At 42.5% G+C, this 16322-nt stretch overlaps 7 protein-coding genes across 7 annotated transcripts; 5 read left to right on the plus strand and 2 right to left on the minus strand.

Annotated features, from left to right (window-relative positions):
- Nucleotides 1-375: 375 nt before the first annotated feature.
- Nucleotides 376-1611, plus strand: EAE98_010779 (uncharacterized protein; the record flags this gene model as incomplete). Its single annotated transcript, XM_038958401.1, has 2 exons — nt 376-725; nt 777-1611. The coding sequence occupies 2 exons, from the start codon at nt 376-378 to the stop codon at nt 1609-1611; spliced, it is 1185 nt and encodes a 394-aa protein (XP_038805226.1).
- Nucleotides 1612-3033: 1422 nt separating this feature from the next.
- On the plus strand, nt 3034-3573 carry EAE98_010780 (uncharacterized protein; the record flags this gene model as incomplete). The annotated part of the gene is made up of 1 exon (XM_038958402.1): nt 3034-3573. One exon carries the CDS (start codon nt 3034-3036, stop codon nt 3571-3573), a length of 540 nt encoding a protein of 179 aa, XP_038805227.1.
- A 343-nt stretch (nt 3574-3916) lies between these two features.
- EAE98_010781 (uncharacterized protein) lies at nt 3917-4327 on the minus strand (the record flags this gene model as incomplete). The annotated part of the gene is made up of 3 exons (XM_038958403.1): nt 3917-4010; nt 4096-4106; nt 4232-4327. The coding sequence occupies 3 exons, from the start codon at nt 4325-4327 to the stop codon at nt 3917-3919; spliced, it is 201 nt and encodes a 66-aa protein (XP_038805228.1).
- Nucleotides 4328-4654: 327 nt separating this feature from the next.
- EAE98_010782 (uncharacterized protein) lies at nt 4655-10589 on the minus strand (the record flags this gene model as incomplete). Its single annotated transcript, XM_038958404.1, has 11 exons — nt 10284-10589; nt 10177-10231; nt 9399-9796; nt 8813-9210; nt 7821-8763; nt 7522-7770; nt 7245-7467; nt 6890-7194; nt 6333-6838; nt 5524-6281; nt 4655-5470 (listed from the first exon to the last, which is right to left on the minus strand). Exons 1-11 carry the CDS (start codon nt 10373-10375, stop codon nt 4655-4657), a joined length of 4743 nt encoding a protein of 1580 aa, XP_038805229.1. The 5' UTR covers nt 10376-10589.
- A 185-nt stretch (nt 10590-10774) lies between these two features.
- On the plus strand, nt 10775-12102 carry EAE98_010783 (uncharacterized protein). Its single transcript, XM_038958405.1, has 2 exons — nt 10775-11525; nt 11583-12102. The coding sequence occupies exons 1-2, from the start codon at nt 10884-10886 to the stop codon at nt 11604-11606; spliced, it is 666 nt and encodes a 221-aa protein (XP_038805230.1). The 5' UTR covers nt 10775-10883; the 3' UTR covers nt 11607-12102.
- Nucleotides 12103-13737, plus strand: EAE98_010784 (uncharacterized protein). The gene is made up of 3 exons (XM_038958406.1): nt 12103-12607; nt 12694-13296; nt 13358-13737. The coding sequence occupies exons 1-3, from the start codon at nt 12203-12205 to the stop codon at nt 13559-13561; spliced, it is 1212 nt and encodes a 403-aa protein (XP_038805231.1). The 5' UTR covers nt 12103-12202; the 3' UTR covers nt 13562-13737.
- Nucleotides 13738-14735: 998 nt separating this feature from the next.
- EAE98_010785 (uncharacterized protein) lies at nt 14736-15491 on the plus strand (the record flags this gene model as incomplete). The annotated part of the gene is made up of 3 exons (XM_038958407.1): nt 14736-14885; nt 15066-15383; nt 15444-15491. The coding sequence occupies 3 exons, from the start codon at nt 14736-14738 to the stop codon at nt 15489-15491; spliced, it is 516 nt and encodes a 171-aa protein (XP_038805232.1).
- Between the last annotated feature and the right edge of the window lie 831 nt (nt 15492-16322).

Consider the following 16322-nt stretch of genomic DNA (forward strand, 5'->3'; position numbering starts at 1 on the left):
AAAATGTAAGTCAATATCAGAGAATTGCTAAACAGAAATGAAATCTAAATGTGGTTGTGGTTGTGGTTAATGTCATGGTTATGGTTAGGTAAGGTTAATATGGTCAATTTCTCGCCAAACCTTGAAAGTCATTTTACTCGAAACTAGCGGCCGCATGTGGGGTTCAAAGCAGGTCCCAACCTAAATTAACGATTGAGCGCCCGCGACGTCACTTTTTTTCCTCCAATCAACTTTTTCAAAGTTGATGATGCATGGCATTAGCATTGGCATGGCATTCTTAACTTCTCAATCTTTTCACTCAATTACCACATTATTATAAATTCCTAATTACGACCCTATGAAATTCTTTTCTTGTATAAATATTGTTCTCTCATCATGGTAGCATCCTCATCCTCGTATACCAAACTCGAATCCGATCCTCCTACAAAACCAAGTCTACCATGGCGATTCAGCTCGAGCCTGATTATGGGCGTCACAGGAGCGATATCCCGATTCTTTTACTATGGTCTGAATAATGTTGAGGCTATTGGGCTAGAAGGATTCAAGGCCACTCTCGATAGACGAAAGAACCCCGAGGAGAGAGAAAGAGGCCTGATTACTGTCTCGAATCATGTCAGCGTCTTGGATGATCCATTAATATGGGGGGTATTGCCCCTCAAATATGGCTTCAACCCCTCTAATCACAGATGGAGTCTTGGTAGCTATGATATCTGCTTCGAGAACAAGTCTGCGAACCCACCAATCATCTGCCATTCCTGTTATTGATTGTTCTACAGAGTACTCTCCGCGTTCTTCACCTTGGGCCAAGTTTTACCTACACATAGAGGCGCGTACTCCGAAAATGGCGGTCTCTTTCAGCCTACAATTGCACAAGCCATACGAATGCTTTCCGCGCAGCCTTTTACTACACGTTACGAACCACCGATACAAAAGCCAAAGAAGAAAATCTCCATGCGACCAAAAGATCCTGATATTGTCGATCCTTTCTCTTCCGGCGACCTTAGGTTTACTACAAACGGCATAGATGTATTTCCTGCACCCTCTGCATATACCTCACGAAAACATAGTTGGATACACATATTTCCTGAAGGACGAGTACACCAGCATCCAAATAAGACGCTACGTTATTTCAAATGGGGAGTCTCGCGACTTATTCTTGAGAGCGAACCTTTACCTGAGATAGTTCCCATTTTCATCGACGGAAACCAAGACATAATGCACGAATCGAGAGAGTTCCCGCGCTTCCTTCCTCGTATCGGTAGGAACGTCCGAATTGCTTTTGGAGAATCAATCGACGGAGAGCGCATTTTCGGAGACCTCCGCCTTCGCTGGCAAAAGCTCGTCCAATTGCAAAAGGAGGCCCTAAGGAGGAAGGGGCTTGACGATAACATCGAGATGGGTGAACTTACAGAAGGTCTTAAATACTACAAAGAGGCAGTTGCGTTACGGGAGGAAGTCACGAACAGAGTTAGGCAGGAAGTGCTCAAAGTAAGAAGGAGCTTAGGATATGAAGATGAAGATCCTAAGCAGGGTTTGGTCGAGACTTGGATCTCAGAAGGTAGGAGCGATGGCAAGAGAAAGAAAGATGGCAGTTGGGTTGGAGACACATGATGAGAGACATATGATGAGAAACACTTATAGACCTAATGAATATTGATGAATCCCTTTGCGCCTGCCTTCTAGAAGTGACTTTGATTGGTCTAAACTAGTTGGCATGTTTGAGGTACTGGTTTGTGGATGTTCTGAAAGTGTGATCTAGAATATTAGATGCAAAATTTTCTATTACGTTCTCGTTATATATTAGCCTTCCAACAGCGGGAATATTCAAGGTATCGGTATGAGACTATCCTTGGGATGTGATTTAGACTACAAGGATAGGTTCTTGCAACTCGAGTTCAACCTAAGTGACAGGCTGTCCCTCAATAACCCTCTCCGCAGATTGAAATTCGCTTGGTGGTTTGACACCAAATCTTCCACTCAACCTCCACGTCACGTTCAACATATTTCTTTCAATGCTTCCAATCTGACCTAATAGTCGGCTCTTATAAACAGCCGACTAATTCCTAGTCGGGGAAAGCGAATGTTTCCGGAAAGCGAATATCCCCGTGAGATTTTGGATATAGATTTTGTGATTTTTACTGAAAAATATTTCAATTTTATAAATAATACTATAAATTTTGAAACAATTTAAAAAAATCTAATATTATTAGAAAATTACAATCTTATTAAATATAATCATATAAAAAGTTTAAAAATTATTCAAAAATTGAAGGTTGTATATTAAGAATAAAATTAGATTTCTAATAAAATTGAATGGTTTTGATGTATTTCGTATTCAAAATCTTATAGGAATATTCGCTTTCCAGGGATATTCGCTTTCCCCGACTAGGAACTAGTCGGTCGCTTGAAGAACCGACTATTAGTTCCACAAACTGCCGGTAGAATAATCTTCATGCCCTCCAATCCATTTTTCTTCGCCAGATTTTCCTCATTAAACAAAAGGAAATATTTGCAACACGGGAACATTATATGATGCCCAGCTCTTTGGCAACGGACAGACTATTCGCATTCCTGTGTCGATTGACGATAGACCATTTGAACCTCCAGATGGGCCTAGAATCAAAAACGACGTCCAAAATCACCTGCAAACGCTCCGTTCCCAGCGGAGCATATATCGTCCCCTTCAAATAGAACTTTTCCATTCGACAATATATACATCCCGCGACACGAATTCAAATACCTGCCAATCTGCATCCAAAAGAATCATTGTGACGCGGAACGAAGCATACGATACAAGATGCTTTCAGTCACGTTGTCTCGCTAATCTTGATTTCTCGAAACATCCCCTGCCAAGCATTCCAACCGCAGCCACCACAGAATGAAAACGACCTCCCACTCACCCGTGGACACCCACGAACATTAAATAGTTGCAAGCGGAAAGCTAAAAAACTATATAATAATGATCAGGAGAAGATGGATGTAAAAAGTTGAAAAATATCAACGTGTGAAAAGATGCCACCAATATCCTGCACAATGTTATCCCTACTCTTGTCACTGTTTTTTCTGCTCTCCCTCGCCACAAGCCACACCCTCACATTCCACAACCTCTTTTCCTCTCCGCGCCTCCTGATCTTCACACCCAATAGCGGCAGCTATTCTATCCCACCCCAAACAATAGCGGCGTCTCAACATCTTTCACTCTCGATCCCTGACTGGAGCGGCAATTTCAAAGCTGTAGACCCTGATCTCTATGATATAGAAAACCCAGGACCGGAGAAATACATTTTGGGCGAAGTATGTTTTGCTTGTTGGCAGGATGTCACGTTTTTTGACGTCAGTGCGATTTGGAATTGTTGTGATAACGAGGGTGTGCATTGGATGTGGGGATATGATGATGATGATGAGAGAAATGGGACTGGGGATGGAGAGTACGAGTCGACGAGAGAGGCTGTGATTGAGGGAGATGTATCTGGATGTGAGAAGTTTCCGTGTGAAGGGGTTTATAATGAGAGTGATGATGTGCAGACGAAGACGACGACGAAAGATGCAATTTGGGTTGTTTTGGGCCCGTAGGTGAACGGAGGAACGGGCAGGAAAGAGCTTAGCACATTGCGGGTGTTATTGCTTGAGTCAGAATCGGATTTCGCATAGATGGAAACAAGAAATTGCCGTTTGGGAGTCCTGGCAATGAGCTTGTATGACTAAGTGGTAGAAAGAATCGAGATAGTTTATAAGAGATGGTAGCAACTACCACAAGTTATCGATTTCCTTCACTATGTACACGAATATCCACTCCAGATTTACCATACAATTGCTTGGCGATCAGATGCCTATGTAAACAGCCCAATATTCTTCCCTCCAATGGTCTTTCCTTCGTGCAATCGCGTAATATCAATCTGAGCCTTGCCAAAGTGCTTCAGACGATCGTAGTGGCAGGTCCGGTAACATCTGTTACGCCATCGTCACCGTCGAGTGCTCGGTCTGCGCTAAGAGCCGATTTCGCATTCGAACTAGAAATAGAATTGTGAGCTCTGTGCAGGTGTAATAGAAGGCAAGGGAGGTAGAATGGAAGTAATGCCCTTGACTGGATCTTACATTTTGTGCGCCTAATAGTTTCCTGTGTTAGCTGTGATCGGAAGAGGAGTTCGAAGGTAAAACAAAAATCAAGGTGCGGAGTCAAATATGATAGTAGAGTGAAGAGGGAGTGGCAAGGATTTGGAGATGCACTTACAAAAATGTTGACAAGTCGCATAGTGACGAAAATCATAACAAACATGAGGAGGAAAACAAAACAGAGAAGCATTGCTACGATTTGATTTTTCTGCATATTGTCGTGGATGAAGAGATAATAGCTTTGTTGGCAGGAAATGTTCGTGGGTGGTGAATTCGTCGATGATGAAGGATCTAATGGAAACTAAACGTTGGGAAGTTTAAAATGGGAGTTATTGAAGCAGGACTTACTTGGATGCTTTGGATATGTTGGAATACAATTGACAGAGGGGTGAAAGTACTCAACAATTGTTTTCAAAAGGTTTGACAATTTTGAGTTGGCTTTATTCAGTGGTTGCTGGGGGTCACATATTTTGGTGCGAGTTGTTTATATTTACTTTCTATAGATCAGACGATATTGAGGTAAGGCTAGTCATAAGCCTCGTCATCTTCTGTGAAGGAGTGAAGTTTGGTTCTCGCTAACTTCCGACAGAAGAATTGGGTGGATATCATTCTTTTTCCCAAGGTCTTTGAAAATACTCAATGCTTCGCCAATCTCATTCTGGCTGAGAATCCGTGATATGTTTTCGGAGAGTGTGTTTTTACTCTCAAGAAGAACTTTTGCACCGAGAAGGATTCTTATACATGATGCAAACATACTTGGCTTTGATGTCCATCCAAGAGGTCCATCACCTTTCTCCATAATTATGTTGAGCTGTCGCAGTGCATCCAGAATCCATTTAGCAAGATAGCTATATTGTTGCCATTGATACTCCCCGGATTTCTCGGTCTGAAGAATCTCGAGGACCTTTGAAAGAACATTACTCCAGAGTTTGGCTTCTCTGACTTCATCAATGAAGAGATTTTGTTCTTCTTCAACAAACAGAGCATCATCTTGTTTCATTGCTGCTGCAAGTTGGTCTTCAGGCGAACATAGTCCTGCATAGGCTCCATGAAATATGAACTCATCACTACCTGTGATACGGCAGATGACATTCCAGCCGAACATTTGATCTTGTGGATATTTAAGCCTCAGCCATTCTGCGAATTCCTCACATGCAGCCAACGGAATTAGAGGCTTGCCTACAATAGAAGAGACGATTTGTGCTCCAAGTTCGCGGACTTCATCGTCATCATCATTGAGGGTGTCGTAAAGGGCGATGAGGCATGGAAGTACCTCAGAGCCCCACTTAAACTCATCTGGTAAGCAGGCAAAGAAGTAGGAAAATCCTTTTACGGCAGCAAAACGGTTGTCAAAGTCCTGTTATAAGTTAGCAATATTTAAAGATAGTTCGTGTATGGGAAAAGTCTCACATTGTGTGACTTTCCAGCTTCGCTCAAATTTTCTGCTCTTGCCATGAAGTTTATCTGGGCGTTGACATCGCCCTTGGACTTCAGCCAATTAAACAACATGAAGGTACCGCTTGTTCTCATCAACGCATGAGCCAAATGCGGTCCAGACTTACCATTTTCAGAGCCCATGAAATGAGCAATTTCTCCAATGTCAAGAATATATTGATCCATATCGCATTGCTTGATACTGTTGAGCATTTTCGAGTATATGTCGTATGCGCTAGGCTCAACTTTTTGCAAGTCCGCTGGGCTTACAATCACTGCATCTAAGAGCGCTTCCAAAACCATAATGTTTTGATTTCTCCAGGCCTGTAGCACGCATTCCAAGGATGCGGTAGCTGTATCAAGATCTATATCGCAATAGTCGTTCAAAGCCTTCTTAAGAGATTGTATATCTTTGGTCAATGCAGAGATATATACAGCTTCCCGGGCGGTCGCTTGATGTAACAAAGCGCCTCCTACTCGGCTTTTCTCGTAAGAAAGATCGGTATTAACTTTGGAGTAGCCACAGCCATCACCATTTAACAACAAATTATGTGAATTATGGTTATCGATGAGTTTTTCTCGAGAATCATTGTTTAAAGTGGAGGCTGGAAGAGCGAGGAGGATTTGGTAAATGAGATTTTTGAACTCGATGTATGTCGCCAAAGTCTCTGGACACTGACCAAGGTGACTCAACGCCTCGATATTATCTTTCAGACAAATAAGGTCTTGAACGCCTACATTTTACAATTAGGATTGAGAAATAAAAGCGAGTATTCGAAACTTACTTGGAGGGCTCGAGAACACAGCAAGACGGCGTTCCAGCACAAAATTGGTCGTCATTAAAACTCCATGGGTATAATTAGTGGATGGATTCGATATTCTGAGCAGTTTCTGTAGGTCAGGTAGCCACTCGTCGTGAAGCATAAATGTACACATAGTACGGGCTGCTAGTTCTCTAGTATGCCAGTATTTGCTTCCCAAATGTATGGATACCCTTTCCTTGATTTCGTTGCGAAGTAAAACTGGTGGACCAGCACGACGAATGATATCCAACGAGGGAAAAACTGACTCTATAGCGCCAATCGCAGGGGTGTTAGTATCCTCCGTGCTTGGAGTCTCTTTGTTTAATAACTTTAGCAAGATTTCAGGCAGCTCTGGGTATTTTTCGTATGAAAGTTTCGTCGAACGCCCATCCCAGCCAGCCTCGATAGAAGCTTTGTTTTCGTTGGTACCAAACAGACAGTCAATAAGACTTCTTAACAGTAATAAACCGCAATTTCTGATTGCCCAACTGTTTCAATTCAATTAGCACATAGTCAGTCTGTGGACATTGGTATCATACATCTCAGAAGTCAAGCTGTCCGCAGCGAGTTGTAAACAGTCCGGGATATGTTTATCTGATCTCTTGCCCAATGTAGAGCTTTTGAATATCTCCTTCACACAGTTCATTGCATGCACTTGAGGTAGATTCGTTTCATCAGTCTCAGATAATGTAACAGGGCGCCCAGCCAAAGATTTCAGCTCTGCCATTACATCTTCGAAAGCTGGACTTTTACTGTTTGCGGATAGTATTCCAGTAACTAGTGCGGGAATTCCTGCAGATCTGCGTGTTGTAGATGCTTGTTCGAAAATGCATTTTAGTGCGCCCTAATCATTAGTTTGACGGTAGCTAAGGTAAACGAAGGGGAATCACGTACCTTGTACCAGATTTCAAGCAATTCGCTCGAGTTATGGCATTGTGAAAGCTGACAGCATCTAGCAAATGTCAAGGAGACTGTGGAGAAGGCACCACGATGTCGAAGGCTAGATAGTTGTTCGAAAGTCAAGTTTCCCACTTTTTTGAAGAGTCCTGGATCCATCACTGAAGACCCGTCATGACGGCGATCTTTTGCTTTTGTAACAACAGTCCTCATCAGGTTACTATGCATAGATTAGCGCCCCAACAGTCTATAATCTGGTGTCATGGTGCGGTACCTAGATTCATGAATTGCCCTAAAGCTGTAACTCAACACATCCTTAGTATCAATGGATTCTACATCGTCAACTTCCTCAGGAATGTGGCCTTCTGGTGAATCATTACATAGTATGTCTTTTACAGCCTGCCATATGCTGTAACAACTTGCAACAATGCGATTTTGTAGGTCCTCCCATGATTTTCGAATTTCAGCAGTTTCCTGATCCTTGGAATCATCTTGAGAGAAGTCGATTTCTTCCCAAATATAGCTTTATATCAACAGTCAGCCTAATACCTGATAGTTATCAAGGAAATTTACCTTATGGTTGAAAAGTCGCTATGAATTGGAGCAACAAGAACAGCTTCGCCCAAATCTCTTTGGGCCATTACTATCTTTTTCTCTAGGCCAACGACGAGGCCTTCGACAAGACTCAGACGTCCCTTGACGTCCGAAAAACCATATAGAATCTGGTAAGACCGTGCAACTCCATCCGCAAAGTCCGCGCGACCTGTACGCTTTGCAAAGCCCTCAGCACGATCAATAAATTCCAATAAAACGTCAAAGCCTGCAGCAGTCTGTGACTTTGAGGATCGGAAATTAAGGGGACTGGCCAATTTCAATATCGAAGTGGCTCCGCTTCTGACATCCTCAAATGGATCCATTAGCAGATCAAGAAATAGTCGTATAGACTCTGAGTTGAAGATGCTTAGAGTATGAGCCCATATTGTGGCGTCAGGCGTAGTCGTCAACTTTTGATCTTCAGATGAACGCTCCTCCAAACCAGAACGTAACAGCAAAGAGATCGCCCTTAAAGACGTGATGTGTCGTTGGTAGGATGCAGTAGGCACAAGCTCCCCTTGCAAGAATTCCAGAAACCAAGTAAGGAAGCTCTCATGCTCGTTAAGTAATCGTTGCGCATCTGAACGATCATTCTGACGGTCTTGAATTACCATGCGATCAATCTCTCTTACGAGGTAAGCGGTTGCGCCCTTGATACGTTCTATCAAATGCTTGGTATTGCTTAAAACGTCATTGCGAAATTTTGCATCTGTGTCTGCATAGAGATGAGCCATGTTTCTCTGTAAAAAAGTGAGCGCTGCCGGGCTAAAGGGCCGAATTGATGATGCGGACGATACTAGGACTGAAAATGCCAAGGATCGAACAGTATCGGAAGGATGAGTCAATAATGGGCCAATAGTATCTTCGTGTAGGATTATGCAGCCCGTATTTTTCTTTGGGGCCTTCAGAAATGATGTGATATCTGGTACAGTTAAAATACTCCATTAGGTGAAAACGGAAGGGCAACTTACTAGAATCCTCGACTAAGCCGGCTTTCTTCCCAACTTCTATAGCTGACAAATGAACTAGCGATTCAGATTCCATGTCTTGTCCCTCCATGTTTAAAGGCCCTTTTTGGTTAAGATCCTGCAAAAAGGCCAAAGAACCAACGCGATCGAGCTTGAAAAGAGGGGGGAGAAGATAGTTCTTGATATTTTCAAGAGCATCAGGGTTTTTACTAAGACCTTCACTGATCCAACGTTGCCATAGTCTAGTGTGGTCTTTAGTTTCATCACTCTGATATTGAGTAGCGAGTTCCTTCGATACTTTAAAAAGAGAAACCAAGAACTTTCCCGCGGAGGGCGAGACGTCCTGGAGATTCATCCATTGAAATGTTTCGGAAACTATACTATCAAGTGTAGAAGCAGTGCTAGAATAGATGTCAGTATTTGAATGTTCCATATTGTATCAAATAATGGAGAAGTAACTTCACGGAATGATTGGAGTTTTTATCTATCGACATGGGTGTCGCGCTGCTTTGAACGCCAAACACACATTTCTAGAGTTCAATTGCGATTTTCACGTTCAACTGTCAGGATCAATGAGTGGATCACTTACTTATCTAGCTCGTTCAGAAGAGGAGACTTATTTCTAGGAGTAGCGAGATCGTCGATGCTTATTATACCTTTTCCTACTAAGTGCTCCAAAATCTTGAAAGCAGGTTTGACCAGGGGTTGAGAAGCTTGATGACTGATGATGGAGAGTAATCTTTCTACAATAATTCCCACCAAAGACTTTGAGACAGACTTATTGGGGTGAGATTTAAGAAGAGATGTCAACAGATCGAGAATCTGACGCATGGATCGGTGCTGATTTTTCTCGTTCCATTCCAGGTAGAAATTGAACAAGTCTAGACAAGTTTTCTCGGAATATGCGGCTTCCTTGAGAAGAGATGATTGCGAGGCTTTACACTGTTCGATAAAATGACACAGTTTGATGCATGCGTTCCCGGAAGCCTGCGATATCACATAGTCAGTATGAAAGGTCCGGACGTCTTGTACTTTGAAACGGCGTGATGCAATCAGAAAAGACTGTAGCTAAAGCAGAGAAGCGCATCCGAAGAGAGTGGAGTATTGGAATGAATCTGAGAGTTGAGATTTTGGACTGAACGTTGAGGCCGAATTGGATATTTAAATCACGGCAAACATTAAAACAGCGCTGGACAACAAAGTGAGGCTGATCTTTAAAGTATAACAGGGCATTGAAAAACAATGTATCTGAAATCGAAATCGAATGAGAAATTGAAATGGGATTGGAACATCAGACTGAATACAACGTTGAGAATACAACAGGAACCAGAAAGAGAGCTAGTCATTGAATAGTAGAAATTGCCTACATGTCGCGGCTGGGCAGCTTTTTCCAAAAACTCATCAAGGCTACTTCCCACAAGTCTGGAAACATGATTAGTAAATTGGCCAATTAAAAAAGGTGTTGCAACATTACTGTAATTGGTTTGATTCAGGTTGATTTTCGATCCATTTGGGTAGAAGTCGTTCATCTGTTGGAGCTTCGGTACCAGGTACTATTGAAGACATTGTGTCGTTTGAGTGGTCGAGCGACCAACAAGCAATCCTCGATCCTCAATCCTCGCTTCAGGTGGGGGAGGGGGAATTATTTCGAATACCGAGCAAGTCTTCTCCTCTCAGAACGCTGTCAAAATGTCCAGTCCAAAAATGTATGAAAATTATATGAAGGTCGAAAACTGCATATCTAATACAAGATTGGAATAACCAAATAAGATGACCCCTTATGGCTCACGAATGTATCTTAACGTAGGTACATGTAATTTGATCTGAACTACTCGTACAACCATAAAAAGTTTGATGGTGGGTGAAATTAATTATATTTTGCACGTGAGCTTGGTGTGCACGGACCCATCGTCATAATCGATCAAGGAACTAAATTTTTGAATTTGAAAATGTAAGATACATCCAGTGCCTGAAAGAATTCTGATATTACATATTATCAACCAACAACCCAAACTCACGGTAATCGTGCCGATATTAATCTCATTCCCAGTGTTCTCGCAAACCAATTCCGAAGATGTCATTCTGGGATAAGTTGACAGGGCGAAAGCCATCAAAGGATGCTTCTAGTGGCGGATCAACAACCTCGAATACACCAACAGACACATTCACACCTACACCTTTTAACCCGCAAGAAGGGCAAGATGTCAGCTCTTTTCTTACAGGGCCAGAACTCGTAGATCCTTCACAACTCCATCCTATGGCAGGTCTGAATCAGCAGACTTTAGATTACCTATCTCTCGAAGAATCCACCCTCTCGGACCTTCCAGGATCGCAGTCTGCTTTACCCTCTAGAGGCTGGTCAGACGATTTGTGTTATGGTACCGGTGTGACATATTTGACGGCGCTGACTGTGGGAGGTGCTTGGGGATTACAAGAGGGTTTGAGGAGGTCTGCGACACAACCGCCAAAGTTGCGATTGAACTCGGTGCTGAACGCTGTTACGAGACGTGGGCCATTCTTGGGGAATTCCGCAGGAGTAATTGCTATGGTTTACAATGGTTTTAATTCTTTTATTGGACATATGAGGGGTAGACATGACTCTGCGAATAGTGTTCTAGCAGGTGCGCTCAGTGGGATGATCTTCAAAAGTACAAGAGGAGTTCGTCCCATGATGATTTCCGGTGGAATTGTGGCTTCTGTAGCCGGCGCATGGGCAGTAAGTAGACATTTGAACTTGTCCCCTTGATTTAAGTGTACTGACAATACTTTCAAGGTTGCAAGAAAAGCCGTATTCTAAATGACTATATAACGACAAAACCCCTCTTCCATGACGAAACTCCGACCTTATGATTTCAAGATCCGCACACCAGCGAACCTCCTCCATTACTCTAAATAGAACCAGGTTTCTTTAGCGTATTAGCACATATTGATTTGTGCTTTGTCATTATAATAGATTTTGTTAATTGGCGCGGGTTGCATTAGCGGGTTCATCTCTCCTCTTTACCCCAGAAGGGCAATATGTAACATAGATGGGAAAGGTATGGGGAGTAATTCAGAGTCGTCGAATTCTCAGATCTGGTGCTGATTTCTCGAGAATGTTCAAGGTTGTATTGGTTGCACCTTCCTCTTATGAGATGAACCTAGCTCACCAGAACCATTCTTTACGGTGAAAAAAGCAACAGAATCTACAATTCACAGTATTCAAACCACCTCAGGTACAGCTTTATGCATTCTCCCGTACTACATAGTTATAGCGGCTACTGCCGTAATCATATTGTGCTCAATCTTCTTCCGCTTATTACTTAAAATTTTCTTTGATATTTTCAGTCCCTCTTCTAGCAAATCGAATTTCAACCAACTCTTTGAATCAACACAGAAACAACAATCATCATCATGAATTCACTCTCCCCTATAAGATCCCCTTCGGAAAGGTCCCACTCGCCTGCTGAAGTTAAGCACATGATTTTCGTTAGTCTTTTAAAAGAAGGAAGAGGCGCTCCAAAGGGTATTCCCTCTATGACTTTGACAAACCTTTCGATCTACGATCCCAACCCGGCTTTTATATTTGCCGCTTCTATGTCACTAGGAGAGGATGAGAGTCTACAGTCAATTGTTGAGAAAGCTGCAATAGATAATGCCAAGTGTGACAAGCTACGCGAAGATATACGCTGGTATCTAAAACACCCCGATGCTGAAAATATGAGAAAATCAGTCAACACACTTCTTGATGAGGACATCATGGCGAGGGGCCTTTTAAGGAAGGATCCAGACATACTCAAGAGAACAATTCTGGCAAAGGTACAAATCTCGACCTTTATTTTTGTTATTTTTAGTGTAAATTCCATACACAGTCGTTATATCTTGGCTAACTCTTATAAATGAAGGCGTTTCTTCTTGTGGAGGATTTCGAGCGAGAAAGACTCGACGTTGAAGCTGAGAACGAAAGTTATGATTTTGCAATTCAATTAGTGACTTTGATAAATGGCTGGGGGGAAGCTTCTCAGGTTAACTTGCTGTATTTCAAGTACAAGACATCTTTCGAAAGGTTTGAGCGTACGCTCAAGGATGAAACTCGAAGTAGCAAGATTCCACCCGAGAACATTGTATTGCCTACTCTCTCTTGGCCGTCTGTTGGTTTTGGGGCTGAAGAATTTCAAATGTGCAATGAGAATTCCGAGAATACATCTGGTACTCAGAATGCAAATCAGAATGCAAATCAGAATGGCATGTTGACAGAGAATTCAGAACTCATTCAGAAATTCTCAGCAACAGCAGGACGAGACCACGCTGATAAGGGCTTCAATCTTGCGGATGGTCCATGGATGTACCGATTACCACATACAGGTAAAGATCCTGCTAACAAACCAGGGTGGCTACCGATCAGAGAGAAAGATGACTATATGGTTATGCTGGACGGTATCCGCCGTGTCAACTTCAAGTATGCAGAGTGGGGACAGTCAACGAAATGCAGTGTCATGATTATGCATGTAAGTACATCCCATTGATCAGCGTCCGTATCCCCAGTACTAATTATCATGTCTCAACTAGTCGTTGGATCGAGACTGTCAACAGAGATATTTTGATAGACGTGAAGAGGAGCGCGCTTACAGTGCAGAATGGGAGAAGGAACTGGAAAAGGCTGGATTTTTTGATAACGAGGATGCCATTGGTGAATACGGAGATGATTGGACTGAAAACTGGAATAAAATCAATAAGCCTCTCCCAAAGCTTATACGGAAGACGAAAGCCTAGGTGACTGTTAAGAAAGGACGGTAACTTGATGATTTTAGTTCGCATCGCTGGAATCGAGAGTCAGGAGTTTTTGAGGTGCAAGTCTTAATCGAATGTTTGATTGCACATCCATAAGTAGCAAATCCTTCTCAAGATAATCAAAGGCAATGACTTTATCACATCGCGAATTTGAAGATCTTTTGGGAGATCATTACATAGATAGCACAAATCGTTGTTGTCTCGAAGTAGCCATGTTTTGCAAGACTGTGTGAGTGTTGTCTACAATATCCAGCTTCAAGGGAAGAATTTCCCTCAGACTCTTTTCATCTATTCAAGCAGGAATAATCTCTTTCCTTTGAAGTCACTGGAGCACTTTATAAGCTTATGTACTACTAATGATATGCTGGTGATAAAGGAGACAGCGGACGTCAGATGGAGTCAGGAGTAAACAAGGGAGCTTGTTCGAGTCCATGGTTCCAATATTGTGCAGTCTGAAGTTGTTTTCAGTGTATTCACTTCAAATTCTGATAGAGCTTAATAAAATTTGAAAATGACTAGAATTTCTTCCATGCCGACAGAAGCCTTGAGCATTCCATACCCCATCTCTCACAAAATTAGTCTTTGTCTCTCCAAGTTGAATTGGCTCCCAATACCAAATCTAACAACAATTGGAGTCTCTTTGAATCTCATCAACACCGGATACCGCACCTGAAGAGGTCGTTAATATGTGCATCCCATGCTGGCCTTTTACGGATGTATATCTCGAGGAGGAGAAAAAGAAAGACAACAGAAGTATCATGGTGTTCGATCCTAATACACGTCAATGGGTCCAAATTGGAGATGTAAGTCAACTTGCTTGTTCCTTCCTTTCTTGTCTCTTGGATTCTTCTCATTTCCTCCATCCAAAAAACTGGTTTCTAGTTATTTTACATTTGCTGCGGGGTTGGTCATTGGTACCTGTGTCATTTGTCAATACAAAGCAGAAATTCACTTTGTCGCTTCTGTTCCTGCCTCAAATTTTTACTTGAGTGGTTTCGCAAACAAAAACTTTACAGCTTGCACGTTGAGCCATTCCATGAACGCAACACCTCAAGAATTAATTTCTATATCTCAACTTCTGAGAGATATAGGAATCCACTACATCAATCTTACAGCTAACAAAGTAATCTCAATACTTCAAAGCATTCAAGCAACAATGACTGAAGTACCCGTCCAAAGCTTCCAACCCCAGGTTCCAGATACTACCGCTGGACCCTACGAACATACCTACATCCCACGCGCTGACGGTGCCATTATTGTTAATGGTGTTGTCTACGTTCAAGAGACCAAGACTCCAATTCCAGTCGTACCTGCACCTGCTGTGCCATCTCCTAACCTTCAACAATTTTATGCATTTGCTGCAAGTTCAACCTTCGAATCCCTTCTCCGTTCACTTTGCTTTTGCGCAAGTTGCGCTTGAGATTTGTCCCTTGCATCAACATCGCAATTCTTTGTATTCATTGCTAACATGTCTTCTTTACTATAGGCAGCTCAACATCAACCTCTTTACCCTCAACCCGCCTTCCAACCTTACCCCTACAACCCTTATCTTCAATTCGCAGGCAACAATCAACAAGTACCTTTCGGTGCCGGCTATGTTCCCCAACCCGCCATGGGCACATACGGAGCTACCGGCAGTGAAATTCAATTGCAGCAGATGCAGATACCAGAGGCGAGCAAGAAGCAAGATATGAAGCCATCTGATGATGATCCCTTTCGCATGTATTGGGTTCGGGAGCTCGATGATACCTGGACTCAGAGAAACAGAATGACGATTGACAGTGGTGATATTGGTAAAATTAGAGTAAGTTTCATGCTTCGTTGTGATTTTGGTACATCGCTGATCAGTGGTTTCATGGTGTAGTGGTATGTAACTGATGGTGTTTTCTACGCCGCCAGATTGCCTGAGTAGTTTCAAGGATGATGGCAACAAATGATTCGCAGGGAGTTGTTGAAGGGTGAGAGAATATTACAATATTTCATCATTCTTCTGAATCCTCCGGATCTCGAGTCGAACTCTCTTCGGTCACTTTGTGATCCTCGATTCTTACTACTACATACGAATATTACGCAATGATACCTGGGATGGAAGAACAATAGGATGAAAGGGACGATGAAGATGATTCTAGGGACACAGCTCGTCATTACAATATGGGTCACTTACTTGATTTGGGTTTAATGCTTCATTTCTGCGCATGAGATATGCACTACTTATGATTGCTCATATCTTGCAGCGAATATTGGCTGTCGCCTGGATTTAAAGGGTTTGTGTATAGACTTTCGATCAATACACAGTAACTCTCAAATGATTTTGCACACCTGCAATGTGATGATCTAATTACCTCGTTTCCGTGAACATAGATGTGCAGAAGTTGTTGGTTTGTATGGACAGAAAGAGAAGCCCATCTTTCATCCTGAGCACAGTTTTTTGGACACTGCACCCAGAAGCTTATTGGTGGTTGAACTTATGATCCGAAATACAACATTGAGTTGACATGATGTGAGGTTTGCAGCACAGCCTCTGTTGATTAATCGTGGCTGAACTAGGACATATTGGGGTTGGTGCGTTTGCCCAACCACACACCTCACATCAAACCCATGTCGAGACCGAATCGACCTGACTACCTGGGTATTTGCAGCTTGAGAGTTGTGTACTTTAAGAGATTGCACAGTTTTACAAACAACCTCCGATGATCATAGATTGACCCCTGTGTTTTTGATACAGACAATTGACATCAAATTA

Source organism: Botrytis deweyae (genome assembly GCF_014898535.1).
Source record: "Botrytis deweyae strain B1 chromosome Unknown BDEW_040, whole genome shotgun sequence".
Classification (NCBI taxonomy): Eukaryota; Fungi; Ascomycota; class Leotiomycetes; order Helotiales; family Sclerotiniaceae; genus Botrytis; species Botrytis deweyae.